Genomic DNA, 19,916 nt, shown 5'->3' on the forward strand with positions numbered 1-19,916 from the left:
CAAATTAACTTCTAAGTCTTACGTTTTATGGTAAGCTAAAGCCTGTGCCAGATTCAATAATGTAGAGCTCGAAGTAAGTCTGTTGTAAACACTTTGAGGGAGAGGAATCTGCAAAATGCCAAACGGACAAGAAACCAAAATAAATGGTTGATACACACACACATGCAGAGAGTAAAACAATAAGCTAACCTCATTTTGTCCTCTTCGGCCCTTTCTGGACTGCCCATCGCCACTAAAAAGCTCCTGTAATGCTTCTGAGGCTATTGTTCCACTATTGTCTTGCTGCATGCCTCCAAGCACGTTGTCTGACAAAAGAGCAATGGGGGATATATCAGTTGCCCTCAAGAATGGAATGGGTACAGTGTTACCAGCTGCATATATGGAGCAAAGCTGCAAAAACAACAAGGTCCAAGTGAGCAGAAGTCTATCCATCACAAGTTTCACCAAATAAAATACTTAATTGAAAAGCTATAGCAACATTGTCTTGGGCAGTTTTAGAACAATTTGAATAGCATAATACATCAATGCTAATTATTTGAGGTGAATGTACGATTAATGAAAATAACCTTGTCCTGCAGTGCAAAAGCTTTTCGATTGACAGTTTCCTTCTTCAAGGTGCCAGCGGTCATGTTATTACCACTTCCAACTTGTGATTTAGAAATGCTATCCTCCTTCAGAATCTGCTGAGGTGAGCCAGATAATGGACGAGAAGTTGCCTGTATGGTCTGCGCAACCGGATGTTGTTCTCCAACCAAAACGGTGTTTACAGCAATGGCTCCAGTATTATCAAGCCTGAAAGAATTATCGCAATAATTAGCTGAAATTCTTATTTTATTGGCTTAAGTTGATTACAATGAGCATCATATGCCAAAGTAAACAATGACAATGACCCAATTGAGCAAGTTTCCAATATCTGGCAACATTCACCTGTGCCAAAAATTCTACCAAGTATTCGGAATTTCTTTTTTTTTTAACCTCTTTAACCAAACAGATGGAAAAAGATCCATACACGAACATCACAAGAAAATAATTGAGGAAATTACTGGGAATCAGCTGATTTGCATCCCAATCCAGAAGGTCCTTCAACATGCAGAACAGGTGAGGGCTCCTTAGCATTGGAAAACTGAGATCGAGAGGCCGTTTCATCTGTAGCATGTCCATCATGAATAACAGTCCCAAAGTCACCTCCTATTAAACATAGATCAGACAAATCAGAAAGGCATAAAGTACAGCAATTCTTTTTTCTCTGCTCCAAAGACGAATATTTCATAAGAAAACAGGCATGCACAGAGTCATCTTGGTAGCCAAATAGAACTCAAGGTGAAAACTGAAATTAGCATTCCCACTAAAATGATTACAGTCCTTCATTAAAAGAAGGATGACAAACAATGTTCTCTTTTATCATTCCTTGGTCAACAAAAAATTGTATTATCACACAAATCATAGGTGAGAAATAATTTCATTGTTATGTTATACATCATCTTCTCAATGCTTAAGCCGCCTTTTATGGTAGAATACCTTATTTTATGCCCTAAAGAATCCTATCCAGATTACAAGAAAATAACACAAGGAATCATGCATACCTTCTCCAGGCACTAGAGGCCTTGATGGAACCGTATCTCCATAATCCTCATTCAATTTCGGATCTACTTGTGTCTGTTCAGATAATAGCTGTAAGCAGAGGAAAGTTACTTGTGGTTGGGTTAGAGAAAAGGGGTTGGGGGAGCAAAGAGTGTCCTCGGATAGGTAGGGAGAAATCTTTCGTACTAACCTCTGATTCAGGTGGGGCTAGAATTTGAGCTTCCAGAACCATTGAGGCCTTAGTTTGCCTAGCCTTTTCAATCTTCGGCAACATAGCAGAGGCTCCATTTTTGCATTTTTCAATAAATTTGTGCTACACAGAGACCACTTTGAAGTTATAATTTCAAATATTGGAATTCAGCAAAATAAAAACGTCTAGTACCAATTAAAATATGAATAGAAGATGAAAGGACTACTGAATCACTTAACAAGCATTAAAAAAAAAGCCTTTAAGTTGGTGTCATTTCAAAAGAGTTTCCTTTAGGAATAATAATGTCTAATAAAGCATAAAAGTTTGTGCACTCGAAGTTCCTCAAAATGCAGGATTTTCATGTTTGAATAGGCTAACAAACCTTGAGCATCTCTGCTGCAGTAGGTCGTAGACGTGGTTCTTTCGTAAGGCACTTCGCAACAAAATCATGAAACACAAGGGACCTGCAAAAAGGAAACCAAAAAAATCTGATCTTAGAGAGGCAACATTTTATGCATATAAGACACGAGCAAAACATGCTATAAATATTAGCAAGAAAGAAGTATCCAAACATGTCAAGCTAAACTGTAAAGAAACAGAGATAATTTAGTCTTCTGGAAGCTTCCTTCAGAGTAGCTGACCTAAACTTAGAAAAATATAAACTTGGAAAAATTGATCATTCATGTAACAGTATTTCGAGAATCAACAATCCCTACAATAGGTTCATCGTGCAAATGTAAATAGGGGCAGTGGTTAAAAGGTTTATAACTTATTTCCTTTGTCCTTTAAAGTTTAAGCAGTCCAACATCTAAGCAGTCCACCATCTACTAGAAAATGTGGTGGCAAACGAGGGAAAAAGATAAACAAACCATTTTTCCTTATCCTCAAGCATCGGAGCTGGCTCATCGGATATCATGAACAAAACCTAACAGGTACAATAAATGTCAGATGAAGCCAATATTCCATAAAACATAGAAAGTGCTTAAGTAGCTACTAGGCATTGATATACAAATTTTTTACACTGAGAATAACATGAGCATAGAAGTGTCATCATACAACTAGACATAGAACTCATACAAAATGTAAACGTTATATCACCTAGGAGGCTCATCTCCGAAACTCTTGACAGCTTTCTATCATAAAATTCATTAATTGCCACTAAAGCTCATTTTAATTAACATCATTTCAACATTGCAGAGAGTACTTACTAGTAACCAAATGAACAAAATAAAAAAAAATGCCTTAACTTAAAGCACTCACTCTCATTGGGTGCACCGTTGCTCTGGGAGGAAGGCCCTGCAAAAAAAAAAAAAAAAAAACAACAGCAAGAAACATCAGAATAAAAAACTTCTACAAGTGACAAGATAGTGATGAATGAACAGCGGACTGGATGTTCAAAGGACCTAGAGGCACTGAATAAAAATACCTCAGCCATCTCAATTGCAGACACACCAAGAGCCCATACGTCAACCTGTATTGGGAATATCAAAATTGTACCAAAAGGTTTGTGAAACTAATAATTTTATTAGCAATGATATGTCAAGGATATTAATAGCCTAAGAAATCTAACCCATAAGCATATCAATTAACCCAGAAGGGTTTAGGGCAGTGTGGCTTCCGATAAAAAGAGAAAACAAGCTAGTTCACAAGGATCCCAGCCTCAAATAAGAAGTCCGAAGAGGGCAAAATACATAACTTTACACCCACATTCCAGAAATTGGTTACGAGGCCTTGTTGCCACTGCTTAGGATCGAACTGTAGACCTTTAACAATATTGAATCAAGAATATATTCACAAACTTTTCCAATGGATCAAACCATGGGCATATGAGACAAATTTATGCACCCTCATGAAAATTGCAACTTTTATACACCATGTACGTAAACCCACATCTACTTGGTTATGGAAATTTCATTGCCTAATTCTATTGTAGAATGAAAGAATGAGATAATTAAAAACATCACATCTATGAAGACAGACGGAGACATACCTTCCCATCATAACGACTTTCTCGTATAACTTCTGGAGACATCCAATGTGGAGTGCCTATGAACTGCAAACAAAATTTGCGCAGTAACATATGTGCCAACAGAACACCAATATATTTTTTTAAACAATGAGGAAAACACTTATCGGTATCATACACATATAAATGACATCGGGAAGGATGAATATAATGGTGCAGATGTACAAGACAACAAAATTGTAATTTCTACAATCCTTCCAGCCATTCTACGGAACCTTTGGAGAGACAGAGAGAGAGAGAGAGAGAGAGAGGAACACTAATGTTTTTGAGGCACACAGAATCCTTTTGAGCTACCAAAAGATAAATTGGGTGACTCACTAGGTTCTCGGTTTACTGTTGCATGTAAGAAGGATAAGGATGAAAACTTATTTTTGGTGTAACAGATATAATAATCGTTTAGGTGTGTCCAATGCCAGCTTCTTGGAGCCCATTTATAATACATTCATACACATACCTATTTGCAAACTTAAGCCTTAAAAGACAAAAGCACAGATAAGAGGATAAAACAATACACAGAGATGCACATGAGTGCCCCTTCAATGCAAATCAAAAGGTATTCAATGTTTGGCTAGTTACTCTGAAGTAGCTTTTCACAGTGAGTATCCCATCTCCCTCCAACTTCACAGTGAATATGCAACAGATATCCTCTATTAACTTTGTTAATAAAAGACTAGCCCCTAACTATTCCATCTTGTATTCTTCAATAGAACTGCTAGGCCTATATACTTTACCATGTATCATATCATCTCATGCATTTAAAATTGGATAGGCACTTGTGATCCTTTTTTTCTTATGAACCAAGAAGATTACACTATGAAGGCACCAACCAAGTGCAACCAAGGATATCAAATACTCTAAGCATAATACCAGATATTTATTTAATATACCAAAGCACTGGTAGCATATCCAGATATTGAGAGCGGTACCTAGAAACTTTAAATGCGTTCACTGCAACTTTTGCTTTACAAAAGGGTTAAAAGCATAAAGGCTATAAATTAGTTGGGCAAATAACATACTGTATTGCGCTTTGACATGGTCCTTGTAAGTTGAGCAGCAACCCCAAAGTCACCTGCCCACATCATCATTAAGATAACACTACATTTGAAGATATTCATTCTGTCAAGGTTAAAGCATCTGGAAACGCCCCTTACCCTCGCAAGAACCCCAAGCAGAGCAATAAGGTCTAAAAATTTTTCAAAAATCTTTTGTGACAAGTATGTGATGAACATCACATTTAAGCTACAATAAGACATACCTTGTAAAAGTATACTATTTTACCAAAACACCCAGCGGAGCAGAACTTATTTATGGAGAAATGGTAAGCTTTTGGACTCAACATGCATGCTTCTTTTTTCGTAAATTTCATCATTAATTCAAAAATATTGTCAGGAAAAGAAGCTCCTGTGTACTCTGTTGCAACTACAGGGGAGAGTAAGTAAAAGGAAAAAAAAACCTTTGGCCACCTTTAAATTTTGTTTATTAAAATTCAAAAAGGATTAAAAAAGATTAAAAACACTTTGGGTGTCCAAAAGCTAACCCAAACGGGTCTTAAAAAAATTTCAAAGCATTTATACACAAAACTTTGAAGAAAAATCTTTGGAAGAGCTCAAATCTTAACTTCCTTCAGGTTCCAAGAAACATGGAAACATCAGTGCACAGGGTTCCACAATTGTGGCAAGGTCAAGAAAGGGAATACGATAACAGCCCAACACCCAAATTGCATATAGGATGTTTTTGTAGTTTGAATACGTTACCAAGGCTAAAATGAAGCTACTCTACCACTAGGTTAAGGTTCATCCTTACTTTGAGGTAGCAATATATTCAGAAAATGGGCTCCATTATTGGCTTCATCATCACTAAGCAGTAGGTTTCACGTACAAGGAGTTTCTTGGTTACGTTTAGATAAAACCATATATGGCCAGCATAAGATGCATGATGATATGTACTCACCCAGCTTAACTTCCCCTTGTTCAGTTAGCAAGATATTGCCACCCTTTATATCTCTATGAACCTTGAAAATTGTATGCAAATACGCTAGTCCCTGCAGAAAAATACAGTTGTTAGTCCGATAACCTAACTAGCATAACACAGATCATCAATCACGATCAGCTTTGACTGTAGAGCAAAGCATACATGCTCATACATGATTAAAGCACACACACATACTGGTCTCATATTTCTTTAGTTTTCATTTTTCTCAATGCAAACAGGATATCGTACTTATAGAATGAAAGAAGAAAGTTGCTGCTTGTTGTAAGCGGCTTTCTCAAGACAAAATACAAGCAACAAAGCAAAAGGACAACCATACCTTCATGTAATAGGCAACCAATTAATTCATTTTCCACACCAGCACAAATTGTATTCGATCATACCTTCAAAGCTTCCAGACAGACATAGGCTATTTGAGATTCCTCTAAAGGCTCTTCAGTAACGTACATCAAGTCAGCAACACTTCCACCTCCACAGTACTCCATCACTATCTGCCACGGCAAAGAATATTTTCATCCAACCAACCACAAATAAAGAAGTATGAATGAAGGAAAATAGTTACAAGAATGAAACCTACATATTTAAATTTATTGAGCTAGTTTTTTGAAGTGATGTAATCACTAATCACAATGAATACTTTAGGCCCTACCCAAAGATATTCTTCCCCCTGGTAGCTTCCAAGGTAGCGGACAACATTAGGATGACTGCACTGCTGCAACATCTCTATCTCACCACGAATTTCTTCATATCCGTCCTCCTGGATACCAAGAACAGCTGCACTCGTTAACAGTAATTCAACCAATCCGATGACTCAATAAAACGACGAGAAATGAAGTCTCACCCCTTCACATAGAGGTATTATTTTAACAGCCACCATCTCTGAAGTTCTTATGTCTCTAGCCTTGTAAACGGACCCATAGGATCCTTTCCCTGCCACAACAAAGATCATACTCAGAAGTAGCAACATCAGAAAGATACGCAAATTGCAGCTTACTTACCTGAGCACTTCCGAAAAACAAATTCTAAATTCGAATAAACTTTGTATGGCTAAGAAAGTAGACTAAAATCCACTCTCTAAACAAACGTCTTCATAAACAAACAATATTTCTTGCAGCCAATATAACTCAACTATATGAGAAAAAAGGAGAGAGCTAATAGTTAACTTTTTCAGGAAAACAATTTACGCTGCAAAGTAATCTTCACTTGGTATGAAGCCTGAAAATCCAGTCAAACATAATAAAAATCCGCAAGATAAATTCTGACTCGAGTATGCGTCAATCAACTCAAGTTCAGCAAACTAATAAGACGGCACACGAAAAAGAAACTCACCAAGTTCATTGAGCAATTCGTACTTAGTGGTAGGATCTTCCCTCGTGATACTCTCTGGAATTGAACTGGAAGACACCTTACTTGTCAACTGTTGCTTCTGCTTCGCGTCATCTCCCTGCGAAGAGGATGAGTTACTCGTCTTTCTCTGCCGCCTCCCAAACCCATACTCTCCCATCGCCTGCATACTCGCCACCGCCATTCCCATTGTCGAACCACCACCACCACCGGTCCTCGTCACAACAGTCTCGCTCACCGACTCTCTCTCGCTCGCCTTTAATGTAGATCTCACCAAAAATGTCCCAAAGCCATCTCCTTCACCACTGTCATCATCACCACCGTCCTTCCTGGCGTACGGCGAAGTCAAAAGGCCTCCTCAATCCCGCCATTGATGATGGAGAAAACGAAGATGGAGAAAGGTTTTTACCGTAACTGCGATTGCGTCCGCGGTCAGTTTTGACGATCATGGTGCCGAAATCACCAGCGTCGTCGTAGTCGTCATCAAGGAGAGAACCTCCACCAAAGTCCTTCGGAAGACGTTTAAGAAGGGGAGGAAGGGAATCATCTTCTTCCTCCACGTTTTCGATGTCGTTCCGAGAGTCTCCTTTGAATATTGTCGTGGCGTAGATGTTGTCATCGTCTTTGTCGCGAGAGAATGCGTTTCGAAAGGTTCTTTGTTCGGCTTCAGAAACATATTCTTCTTCGTCTTCGTCGTCGTCGTGGATCACAACTGTGGAGTAGAGTTCGGATTTGGTTGCGGGTCTTCGGGTCCGGCTAGAAGTTGGCGGGCGATCCATTCCACCACAGTAGAACGAGCTTCAGCTCGAGTGTGGCCGTTGCTGAGCATGTGAAAATTTGCCCACCTGGAATGGAAATAAGGGAACTTGTCATGTCAAGGGGCTGTGGGCCCCAATCCTGGACCGCCTTAGGTAGAGCCCACGTCAAGAAAGCCCAGAGTTAAAATTTTTAAGCGCAATCATGTTTTGGGCCTCAACTGTACAAGGCCCAAGGAGCCAGTCGAGTGAGTTCTTCTACATCCTCATCTTCTTCCAGCTCCTTGTACATCCCCGGTTTGCCCCCCGCGTCAACCGCAGTCGAGTTGTCCGGCCGAATTGGAACATTGTCAAGCAAAGTAACCAATTTATTCCTCCAGAAGAGCTAGATGTCATCGTTCAGAGGAAAGAGGAAGGACGAGGGTTACGCATCGGACGATACGCGGAAGAAGATTTCAAAGGTTCAGTCATCCGATGAATCCGATGACGTTGTTGTTTGCGAGGTAGGTGATTTTGACTACATGTATGTATATTAACGCGAATTTGTGTGTTTATTAGGATTTATTCGATTGTAGTTGTAATGTGATTATTGTGTTCTTTTGTACAGATATCGAAGAATAGGAGAGTGTCTGTGAGGAACTGGCAAGGGAAAGTGTGGATCGATATCCGCGAGTTCTATATCAAAGATGGCAAGCAATTTCCTGGCAAGAAAGGTTTGTATCTTATTGCCTTCTCTTACTGGTTTGTGTTTATATCTTTATTCTAGGGTTTACTCTTTGAGTCTTGGTTTCATTTGTAAGTACATGATACTGGATTGTATTGTCTTTGTAAATCAATGTGGTTTCCTTGTTAAGATAGGTTTGTGAAAATTCTTGTAAGTTCTAGGGTTGTCAATTGCTTGTGTTTTGGTGAGGTTTGGCTGTGAGTAGACTTTTACAGAGGAATGTCCCCTCTAATTTGTCATTTTCTTGGCCAAATGAAGCCAGCAACTATGGAATATTTAACTTGGCCAAGGAGTACTTCTGAATGTGCACAAGTAATTTGGATTGAGGGCTGCTAGCGTAATCAATTTACTGTCATATTGGGGCAGTTGAAGGCATTTTGAACATGAAGTGGCTCACTGGTACTTGGCAAAAGAGGAATTGTACGATACTTACCAAATTGGCAATACCGTTCTAAATAACTTATGTTGGGGCCATATGTTATTGTTTCTTGTTTGGTAAAGTTGGGTGAGGTCAAATAACATTTTCTAGTTGGGAAATTTGCCGAAGCTATTGTGTGAGCACTAAGTGGATTGATGATAAACCTAATCCACACTCCATCAGTGCAAGTGGATTGAAGCCCGAATATCTTGTTGCAGCCTTTATATATTTTCCTCACTTGAATTGTTACCGTGGGTTCAAGACTTCTCTAAATTGTATGGTGATAAATGGTTAATCATTTCTGTGTTGAACCTTTTGCTGAAGAATGCTATGTGTGTGTGCTGCAGATAGCAGCATATTCCAATCCCTAAATGAGCATGCACTTTGCATTTGAGCGAATTTCAAATGCTTGCGTGAGATGCACGCCTTTTAGTGTACCTCTCTGTTAAGATGAAAATGTGCTTCTTGTTGCTCGTGTGTGCTTTGTGCTTCAATTGTGTGCTTTTGGCAACACCAATAAGACTTCACGAAAGACGTACTTGGCAAGTTGCTTTCCCTTCAATGTATCTTCTTTTTAATGGTTGCTATTCCATCTTTTAATGATTTGCAAATAAGGCATTATCTGGCAATTGTGTGGTATGTTCGGTATATTTGGTATTTGCAGTAGCAAAGTAAGAGTTAAGTTTCCATGTAATATCTGTAACCTGACCCAGATATGTTTGCATTTTCCAGGTATCTCACTCAATATGGAACAGGTATGTGTGTTATAATAACATTATGTTTGCCGCAATGGTTATTGAGACAATTGCTTATCATTTTCCTTTCTGTGTAGTGGAATGTACTTCGGAATCATGTAGAGGAAATCGACAAGGCACTTGCAGAGTCATCTTAGAACGGTGGTCCTGTGATGCTGTTTATACTACTGAATGAAGTAGAAGCATACAGTACTTTTGTTGTATTTGGTTGCTGGGAACTAAAATGGAAGTTGGTGGATGCATTTCTGTTATATATGGAATCATCTCCAGATTTTGGACCCAAAACTTCCTCATTTTGTATATGACACCCTCTCTTACTTATGAAAATAGTGCTACATCAATGGGTTAGTGAAATCTTATTTGTCTTTGTTCTGTCTTGGTTCTGCAAAGGTAAATTGTTGTGGGTGATTGGTTTTGGTTTTGGTTTTGGTCTTGGGAGTGTCATTCTGTTCAGTGCTAGATAAAGCATAACCACCTCAGTCAGTGGATCAACATCAGCATAACGATACATCCTTGATTTGGCATTATTTTCATACCGACTCTAAACCGGCCATGTGATTTATGAATATCGCATGTGGTCCGTGAGTTTTTTATAAAGGGATAATGTTAGAAACCCTTAAAATTTGAACCCAAAAGTCTTTCAGATCTATGTGACATTAAAATAATCATTGATTAAAAACACACATAAAACCTACTTCACATCCAATCCCTTCACATTAAATGAGAGTCTTTTGGGGTCACTTTATTAGGGGTCTCAAGCATTATCCATTATAAAGATAGAGTCCGTACCATTCAGGTAGAGTCCACCAAAGTCCATACCATTGGGGGTGGAGTCCAATGGACTATGCTTTCAGTGGATTACATCATCAGCCAAAAAAAAAATCAGCAAACATGTCCATAATAAGGTAAAACAGAACTATGCATTAGGAAAATATAACTTTGCGATTGAATAAAATCCAAACCATCAACACCACAACCATATATTACACCAGATGATGCAACAAGTTTACATTGTTGATATCAAAGACGAAGACATTGCCTCTTACGACCGTCATGTTCAACAAAAATCATTAACCGGTACTTCCATTACAAAGATATGATTTCATTCTTGAGATAACAGAAAATGTCAGTTAGCAAAGCCACCACCGTTACCAAAGAGGTAACCTAGAGAAGATCCACCACCAGGAGCAGAATGGACCTTGGTTGATGGTCGATCCTAGATAAAGCAAGAAAGTTCGAGTCATTAAACATATTGGAGCATAATGATAAAAAAATTAAAAAAAATTCAAATGAACAAACAACTTGCATGAATGGTTAATGAAAAGTAAGCAAACAAAATTGTAAATAGATTGTTAGAAACTTAGACCGAGTAGAGGAGGCATTACATAAATAACCATCATTCAAGCTTGAGTTTCCCATTAAACTTCTCTGGAAAATTGCAGTTTCAACTGTTCTATTTTTTAGCTGCACCTTTTAACTAAAAACATTTTGAAATGTAAAGTTATCACAATTCACGAGAGTTCAAATCAGATTGTGCTGGTTGAACTCCTATAGTAAAGCATCTTCTGCGAAGCAATTAAGAGTTATGTCACCAAATTCACAAATTAGCATTTGTAACTTATAATTTATGATGTCATCCAAACACATTTTAAAAACAACGTATTTCAAACAACACACAATATATGGTTAAGGAGAGAAAAAAAAATGGTTAAAGAAGACACAAATAAAAAGAAACAGCGCAAAGGAAACCTAACGGCAATGCATTCTACAGCGACAGCAACATGATAGAGAAGCAAAGTAAGGAAGTTGGTCCTTCCTACCCCACTAGGCATCCCATTGAATAATGCTTCCTTAATGAAGTATCTGAAGCTGTATTTGGTTTCTTACAGTCAAACCTACTCTTTTAATAAGTGTGATGAAACACTACAACCTGTGTACTTGAGAGAGAGGAGAGAGATTGGTGCTAAAGTAAACTTAGTCAACTTAATGTGGTTAATCCGAAACATTTTCTGACCAGATCAGCTCTCTTATCAACTACCTATCATCGGACAACAAATAGGAATGGAGGGAATGGAAGAACAAGGATGCAACAGAGATAAGCGGCGATTCAATTGAAAAATAAAAGAATGAAGAAAAGGAGAAAAGGTCAAATCCTCCAACATTTCCAGTTCAAAATAGAGATACTGACCCTCCTCCAACCACTTTCTCCCCTAGCACAACCCCATATATTACATGCAAGTGAGAATTTACAGAGCAATCACATTCTTTTTACCCCCCCTTCCGCACCCTTCCCTTTCCCAATCAGAATTCATAATTTACAGAGCAGTCACCTTCTTTTTATTCCCTCGCACATCTAGAGATTTCTCCCAATTTTTTGAATTTCTCCTTCCATCCACAACTTCCTTAATTCTTAAGAAAAAAAAACCATCGACAAGAAATTATTGACTTTATAAGCATTCCAATGTCTATGGGGGAAGGAAAGGGTGGGGGTAGTTGGGGGATGACATTGTTAACCATACTCAGTCTTCTGGAGGGGAAAAAAAACATATTTAGTCTTCATATCACCTACAACAAGGAACAAGCAAGCAAATTCACGAAACTGAGAGCTTCAACTGATAGTGATAGCTCACCATCTATTTCTAACAACCAATATGAGACCATATGTAATTCTTTTAAGTCCAATACTTTATTCAAAGAAGAAGAAGAAGAAGAAGAAGAAACTACCAGAAAACTGGGCAAATTATTCCTAATAGCATCTCCATATTGTATTAGCAACTAATGTGAACCTTATGCAAACAACAAACGGAAACTAGCATAAGCAATCATGGACAGTTGTACCGTGAGGAAGTTGCCAGTGTTTTGACCATCAGCCCGCATATAGTTGTTTGAAGAAATACTGTTGATACCAGCTGGGATCTGCGTAGCAGCATCTACTGGTTTAGAAGGAGCAGCAGCAGGCTTGGAAGGAGGCCCATTGTTTACAGCCTGCCCTTCATTTACAGCCGGTTGGGGGTTTTCAGTGGCCGCTTTTGGTGCCTCTCCACTGCCAAAAAGATATCCCAGTGAACTCTGCCCTCCACCACTGCTAACTCCACGGCCCATGCTTTTCACACTTCTTAAACAAATAAGAACAATAAGGCTTTTTTATCCAAGAAGATGAATAATCATATTGTGGGTATTTTCAAAAGGAATTCGAAGCTCAGAAAACAAAATCACAAAAAATAGAACAGCTAAATGGACTTCTCAAAATAAGAGTTCATGCTATCAAGATATAGAAGCTCAAATAAAAAAATTAACCATGGTTTCTTACTCTACACATGCAATACAAAAATTGAATCTCACTCTCACATATAACGCCATGACATCTAAAGTGCTGCATTTCTTGCCGTAAGCACAAAACTAATCATCGCAACAAATTAAACCAAACAGTTGCGCTTAAAAGCATCAACCAAAGAAGTATCTTAATGAAATGTTTTCCACGGTCTAAATTCAAAAACAGATCCGAAAAAGGATAGAGCATGTAATTGCAGTACTATTGCGACTACTTACACTTTTGCAAATTCACAAAGAAAGAAAAATTAAGCATCATAAAAACAGCGCTTCAAAGGTAGGAGTAGAAGCAAAGATCTAGGGCTAGGGGTGTAAGAGATGGATACCTGAACAAATCCGGATCAGATCTGGCGGAGGGGTGGTTGCACGGAAGAGGAAACGAAGAGAGCAGACCCAGAGCAAGTGAAGAGCGAGTGAAATGTGGGAGTTAAATGGATAAGCACGTATATTATTAGATGCAAACAGAGACCGCGACCAAAATCACTGTTGTTCTCTTTTTAACCGAAAAGCACCTGACATCTCTCTAACGATTTAAACTCGACCGTTAAGATCTATGTGCACAAAAATTTTTCATACAATGACATAATAAATTGAATTAAATGACAACGGGAGGTCGCAAATTTATCATTTGAATATCTGATTTAGGCCTAAATTTGGACTGTCAACCCTTCGTGTACAAAAGTTTTTCACATGATGATAGAATAAATTGAACCAAAACCCAACACGTTATCATGAGAATATTACTTCGAGTGGGAATTGGATTCAGTCCCTTCTGACTCTACACAATTCAAAGATTCACTATTAGAATATCACTATTGGAATACTTTTTTTGTTGGAATATTATAAATTAATGGACTATAAGTTGTGATTACTGTTTAATTATTTTGGTCACAGATGTAATAATAATAACCCAAAATTGCCAGAGTATACAATATATGTTCAGACTTCTTAGATCACAACAAGCCAGAGTCATCTGCCATATAGTCACTTGTTCACTTGCACTCAAGTATAATAAAAAAAAAACAAGAAACTACAGATTCTCATATTACCTTGTAGGTTGTTATGGTAAGCATATACATGGGCATTGGAACACATTGGGAGCAATGGCATATGCATGCACATGTTCCTCAATGACTGGTTGATTTTGACCAAATAATGCTAACAAACACTTTTAACACAATACGTAATAATCTAATGCAGAATTTGCACCTACAATGACAGCAAACAAGGTGCCACAGTAAAGAATCACCTACAATGACAAGCTCATTTTTACATCAAGATGGATGATTACTATTTCAAGTAGCCGGTACATAATGTCCAAGGGAAAGATATTTTGTAGCAAGAAGAGCTACAATGCACATAACACCAATTTTCACCAAGAAACCTGGAGCCAGCAAGTGTTTTTTGAGTTTATCTTCCTCTTTGGAAAAGGATTTGACCAGGCTAGATGATGTCGAAGATTTCGTCTTCATAAATGATGAATATGAGTCAAGGTCGGCTTTTGTTAATGCTGGTTTTAGTGACTCCTTTACTGTCTGGAAATGGCGATTACGTACAGAAACTGCAGACATATCTTCTCGCAAAGCTACAATTCCAGCTTCCCGACATAGACCCTCCAGCTCAGCCCCTGTGAAGAGCTCGGTATCTTCTGCTACTCTTCTTAGATCAACATCTTCGCCTATTTTCATGTTACGTGTGTGAACAAGAAGTATCTCATATCGAGCTTCTAGATCAGGCGGGGGCACATAAAGCACCTGGTGGAGAGACCCAGTTTTCAAAACACATTTAAAATTTTACCATTTCTAAAATCAGATGACAAGTGAACAACACTAATCATGACCAACAACCCCACTGAGAACAAAAATTAGTACCAGATCAAAGCGCCCAGGACGCATAAGTGCAGCATCAATTGCATGAGGGCGATTTGTAGCCGCCAGTATAAGAATTCCCTGAAAAAATGAATAGCACACATGAATGTAGATTAAGAGTATCTCTGGTTTCTCGTGCTAATTTTCTCAGATAGATGAACAAAAAGTATATAAAAGCAATAATTACCTTAGCCTGTTCCAGACCATCCATTTCAGTCAGCAAAGTAGATAGAAGCCTCTCTCCAACTGTAATGTTGCTGCTTGATTTCCCACCCCTACCCATAAAGGAAAGGCAAAGCATTTACGAGTTAGAACTTCTGCATGGATATTTGTTGGTAGAGTTGATGCAGTCTATAAAAACAATCTGTGAAAAAAATATGAACCACAAATTCCATTTTAAGAGGATGAGAATATGTTTTATCATTTCAAGATGTGCCCACGATAAGTTCTCAAGTAGAGATCATTTAGAGGTAAACCATGGATATTAGCCACCACTCGTAAGATGCTGGTATCAGTAAAATCGAAGTTACGTTAGACAATATTTGAACCCAAGACCTACAAGTTTACAGCTGGTGCAGAATCCCCTTTCATTACCAGTGGGACAATATTAAGAGGTAGATACTTCTCTCTATCGAGTATTCTAAATAATACCATGAAGGTCCTCCGAATTGATAATATTTTACATTTGTAGCAAACCCCAAAAGGGAATCATATCGATAGTAAATTTTATGCTCATTTTTACTCTTCATTCGTAATATGGAGTATCTGAGAACATAGAGGTAGCACACTAACCGCTTGGAAGCAACAACGTCAGCCTCGTCAAAGAATATTATGCTTGGTGCTGCTAGTTGTGCTCTCTGAAATGTGTTACGCAATAATGCTTCACCCTCTCCGACATACATTGAATACAATTCTGCACCACTGATTTACAGGTATAAGTTCTTAAACCACATACAACTATAATAACAACGGTAAAAAAAAACCGACAAAAGGTTGCGATCAAGTAGTCAAGAAGGTACTTGAGAAGTTACTAGAGTTCACATGGATGTCAAGGTGAAAAACTCTTCGTCTTCCAAGCAATTTCAAGGTGGCTACATAGGTCAGCTTGAGAAGAATTTTGTGTTCTTTTGCACTATTTTGTTATGTGCTTATGTTTTTGCGTGCGTGTACAAAAGTATGCATGTATATATGCATTTAAAATAGTTTGTCCAGTCTTGACCCTTTTAGGAGAGCAGCAGAAAATCTTTTGACAAACTATACTGCATGATAAGTGTAGCAGATAATCCCCTTACGAAGGATTCTTCAGATGTTGATTTCAATAGTTATTTACAGCTTACAGATGAGGCAACTTTGAAGCAAATTATTATATGTAAAGAAATAGAAGGGTTCTACGGGAAAGTTTTGAGATAGTTGGTTTAACACGCTAAGTTTCTGGTTCTCTGATGGTATTGAACCCAGTGTTTGCAACTTATTAGAAGCTTTTGATAGGACTTCAAGTTTGTAAGATGTAATTTTTTTTTCAAATTAGAGCACAGATAAACTGAAACATGAGTTGACTTTCAGCGTTACAATATAATTACAACTAAAATCATGCATTCCACAAACAGCCTCTATGGAGTACAAGCATCATGTTTTGATTGGAATTTAATCCCATTTTTCGACTCACAAATCATAAATTTCCCACAAAAAGCCAATATCAATATAATGAGTGTACTGATTCCCAGTCGAAACATGAAAATAGAATCAAACCTCAATGAGAAAAAAGAAGCTTGGGCAGCATGAGCAGCAGCCTTCGCAAGGGTTGTTTTTGAACATCCTGGAGGCCCATGCAGAAGAACTCCTTGAATGGGTGATATTCCTAGCCTTGAGAATGCAGCAGAATGTTTAATAGGCCATTCAACTACTTGTTGCAGCTTTTTCTGCCCACATAAAGAGCATTTCATGATTTGACTCTGGAGAGAATTTCAATGTAAAGTGAATATGATGAGCTACAGACCTTTAAATCTCTTAGTCCTCCAATATCTTCCCAAGAAACCTTGGGAATTTCAACAATTAGACCCCTTGTTATGCTGGGGCCAACCACACATCTGGCGTGCTTCCAGTCTCCCATTGATAAGCTAAGAACACCAGCATTTTCATTACCATCTGATGCCCTCCTAGCGGCAGACATGGCAGCCTCACGACATAAAGCTTCCAAATCAGCACCAACATACCCATTGCAAGATGAAGCTATGGCTTGCAAATTAACATTTGGATCCATAGGGACCTTTCTAGTGTAAAGCTGAACAACAGTTGACAAAAAACATTATGGGTTTGCAGCATATCATCACCTTCAGTCAATCAAATAAAACGGGGTAAACAGTATTTGAGATGAAAAACCTTAGCAGCTCAACATAAAGACCGATAGATACCTAAGTAAATGATCCCATCAACTGCAAAATAATTTCAAATAATCTTTACCTTGAGGATTTGAAGCCGCTCCTCTTCAGTAGGTGTAGTAACTTCTACTTCAGCATCGAAACGCCCCGACCTTCTTAGTGCAGGGTCAATTGCATCCACTCTTGCAAGGGGAAAATGATAAGCCGAAAACATAATCAAATAGACAATAGAAGGATAATTCTGAATGGCACATTTATAGTTATCTTGCAAATGCCAAATAAACCTATAGAAGTTAAATTATAATTAAGATCAAGCAGCTCTATGATTACCTAGGCAAGTAGGCATATAAGGAAGAGATATAAGCAGGATAAAACTTCAGCAAGAAAGAAGAAACAAAATGGTTGCAACACAACAAGTAAAGCAGTATGCCCACAAAAATATCAAGCGGGAATCAAAGAACAGAAAGCAGAAAAAAAAAACCATCCTAAAGTTAATTTGGGATGATTGCCAGCAGCAACATGGTGTACCCAGCAATGTAACATCACTTTCGTAGATACTGCAGGAAAGCTTCAAATAGGATGACTGGAATCCAGACTATAGATTCCTATTCTCATAAAGCTCGTACTTAAATAAAAAATTTTAAAAAAAATCATAAATCCCATACACGTTGATGTAACAAACCAAAGTTTTCCAACTACTATCTAATAAATTGAGGACTAAAAAATGCCAGTAAGATGTCAACCTGTTAGTTGAGGCAACCACAACAACTTGTGGAACAGATGTAGATGCATGCTTACTGCCATCCATCAACATAAAGAGCTGAGAGGCCACACGAACATCTTGCTCTCGTCTGCATTTGAAGTATAACATAAAATTATATAGTGTCACATATACCTTAACCTAATCAAGATGACAAACCAAAAAGAAACATATGAACTTCTATAAATCTAGGATATATATGTAGAACAATGCAGATCATCAACAATAGTAAGCAAGTCAGCCATTTTGGCATATTTCAGATTGCTGTGAATCTTTTTTAAGAAAAACCGAGGCTAGTGAACATCACATTTGCAATTCATGAGCCCCTCCATGGGCAAGTGGGCACACAAATGGGATGAGAATAAGAGTTGGACATAGAGCATCTATTGGAGTAAGAGTAAAACATGAGCTTTTTGGACACTCAGATAAAGTCTTAGTTTCTAGTGGAAAAGATATCAATAGGTTAAGATAGAGAATAAGGTCTAAGGTCAAGTACTCAAGATACACTATAGTCTATTAAATATCACAGTTAGTTCCGCACCTAGAATTACGGTGTGGACATAGTGCATCTATTTCATCAATAAAGACAACTGATGGCCTGCCTGATATTGCATAAGATTCTGCCTCTGAAAAAGCCTCCCGAAGAATCCTCTCACTTTCTCCTGCATGTGCTCTGTGAACAGTGTGCGGACTGGAAGTACATACCATGAAAAAACAAAACAGAAAGCAAAAATCCAGAATCAACTCAGCAGAGTTCGACAAAAATGGAAAAAGGATAATATATAGCTCACGACGCTCAGTATCACCAGGAAGACTAAGAATAAAAGCAACGACATTCAGACACAAAGGAATGCGGAACCTGATAATGGTTAAATGTGCCCCACATTCACGAACAACTGCCCGAACCAAGCTTGTCTGGCAATACGAAAAATGTCATAACAAGATATGTGATCAAATTCCATCAATAGAATCCAGAGGAAAAAGAATGACAAGAAAAACATATGAACTAAATAATAGATAAATAACTAAGTAAGCAACTTTTCAACTGTTCTTTTATTTTACCGTACTAATTATTAATCGATGAACCCAAAAGAACTAGAGCTTCCACAAACAACAAAGAGAAAATCAACTCGGAAATTCAATCACAGAAGCTATTAATCCACTGTCACAGTAAAAGGACATAAATTGCTAAAATATCGAAACTAAAACAAACAGTGGTTGTCAAGGAGAGAAAATACCAAAATCATTAGTTCAGAGAGTTCAATACCTTGCCAGTGCCCGGTGGACCGTACAGAAGCAGGCCTCGCGGCCACTGACAAAAGTAAAAACCACCATTAGCAAACTCAATTCCAAAGTAATTGCGCAACAACAATCATCAACGAAATAGAAGCATAACCGGATAATTAATAAAGAAGAAGTCTTTGTTATACTTTGAGATGTAGTTTCTGTGCCTCCTTCGAATAGAGAAGAGGGAAGGTGATGAGTTCTCTGAGAGCTTCGAGTGCTTTTGCGTTTCCAGCGACGGCTTCCTCAGCGCTCCATTGAATCTCATTCTTGTTGTCACCGATAACGCTGCCGCAGCTTTCCATTGAAGCCGAGACCAGAGAGCCCCAAGGAACAGAGCAGAGAGTTTCTCCAGGGTTTATGTAACCTCCATTCACCGGCGGCACAAATACTCAAATAATCAGATTACCGGTCTTCGATTTTTAAATTTTTTTTTTAGTTTTCTTATTTACGAAAATAAATTTCATAATTTGGCCACCAAATAAACAAAATCAGAAAAAACACATGAAAAAAT

At 38.1% G+C, this 19,916-nt stretch overlaps 3 protein-coding genes and 1 pseudogene across 4 annotated transcripts; 1 reads left to right on the forward strand and 3 right to left on the reverse strand.

Moving 5' to 3' along the window:
- The window catches only part of LOC120012266, a 33,586-nt pseudogene extending 25,615 nt beyond the window's left edge, over positions 1-7,971 (reverse strand).
- A 163-nt stretch (positions 7,972-8,134) lies between these two features.
- Positions 8,135-10,156, forward strand: LOC120012334 (RNA polymerase II transcriptional coactivator KIWI-like). The gene is made up of 4 exons (XM_038863708.1): positions 8,135-8,388; positions 8,493-8,598; positions 9,760-9,782; positions 9,860-10,156. The coding sequence occupies exons 1-4, from the start codon at positions 8,275-8,277 to the stop codon at positions 9,917-9,919; spliced, it is 303 nt and encodes a 100-aa protein (XP_038719636.1). The 5' UTR covers positions 8,135-8,274; the 3' UTR covers positions 9,920-10,156.
- Positions 10,157-10,705: 549 nt separating this feature from the next.
- Positions 10,706-13,595, reverse strand: LOC120005900 (protein SPIRAL1-like 2). 2 transcript variants are annotated; one of them, XM_038855790.1, is made up of 3 exons: positions 13,439-13,595; positions 12,621-12,894; positions 10,706-10,998 (listed from the first exon to the last, which is right to left on the reverse strand). In XM_038855790.1, exons 2-3 carry the CDS (start codon positions 12,882-12,884, stop codon positions 10,909-10,911), a joined length of 354 nt encoding a protein of 117 aa, XP_038711718.1. In that variant the 5' UTR covers positions 12,885-12,894; positions 13,439-13,595; the 3' UTR covers positions 10,706-10,908. The 2 variants fall into 2 exon arrangements, with proteins under 2 accessions (XP_038711718.1, XP_038711722.1); XM_038855794.1 differs by having other exon boundaries at positions 12,621-12,897; positions 13,439-13,588.
- A 535-nt stretch (positions 13,596-14,130) lies between these two features.
- LOC120006809 (cell division control protein 48 homolog B-like) lies at positions 14,131-19,817 on the reverse strand. The gene is made up of 12 exons (XM_038856902.1): positions 19,549-19,817; positions 19,386-19,430; positions 18,978-19,033; positions 18,660-18,809; positions 18,102-18,209; positions 17,441-17,540; positions 16,977-17,261; positions 16,730-16,899; positions 15,773-15,901; positions 15,168-15,255; positions 14,984-15,061; positions 14,131-14,866 (listed from the first exon to the last, which is right to left on the reverse strand). Exons 1-12 carry the CDS (start codon positions 19,705-19,707, stop codon positions 14,408-14,410), a joined length of 1,827 nt encoding a protein of 608 aa, XP_038712830.1. The 5' UTR covers positions 19,708-19,817; the 3' UTR covers positions 14,131-14,407.
- Positions 19,818-19,916: the final 99 nt, after the last annotated feature.

This window comes from Tripterygium wilfordii, chromosome 2 (assembly GCF_013401445.1).
Source record: "Tripterygium wilfordii isolate XIE 37 chromosome 2, ASM1340144v1, whole genome shotgun sequence".
Taxonomy (NCBI): domain Eukaryota; kingdom Viridiplantae; phylum Streptophyta; class Magnoliopsida; order Celastrales; family Celastraceae; genus Tripterygium; species Tripterygium wilfordii.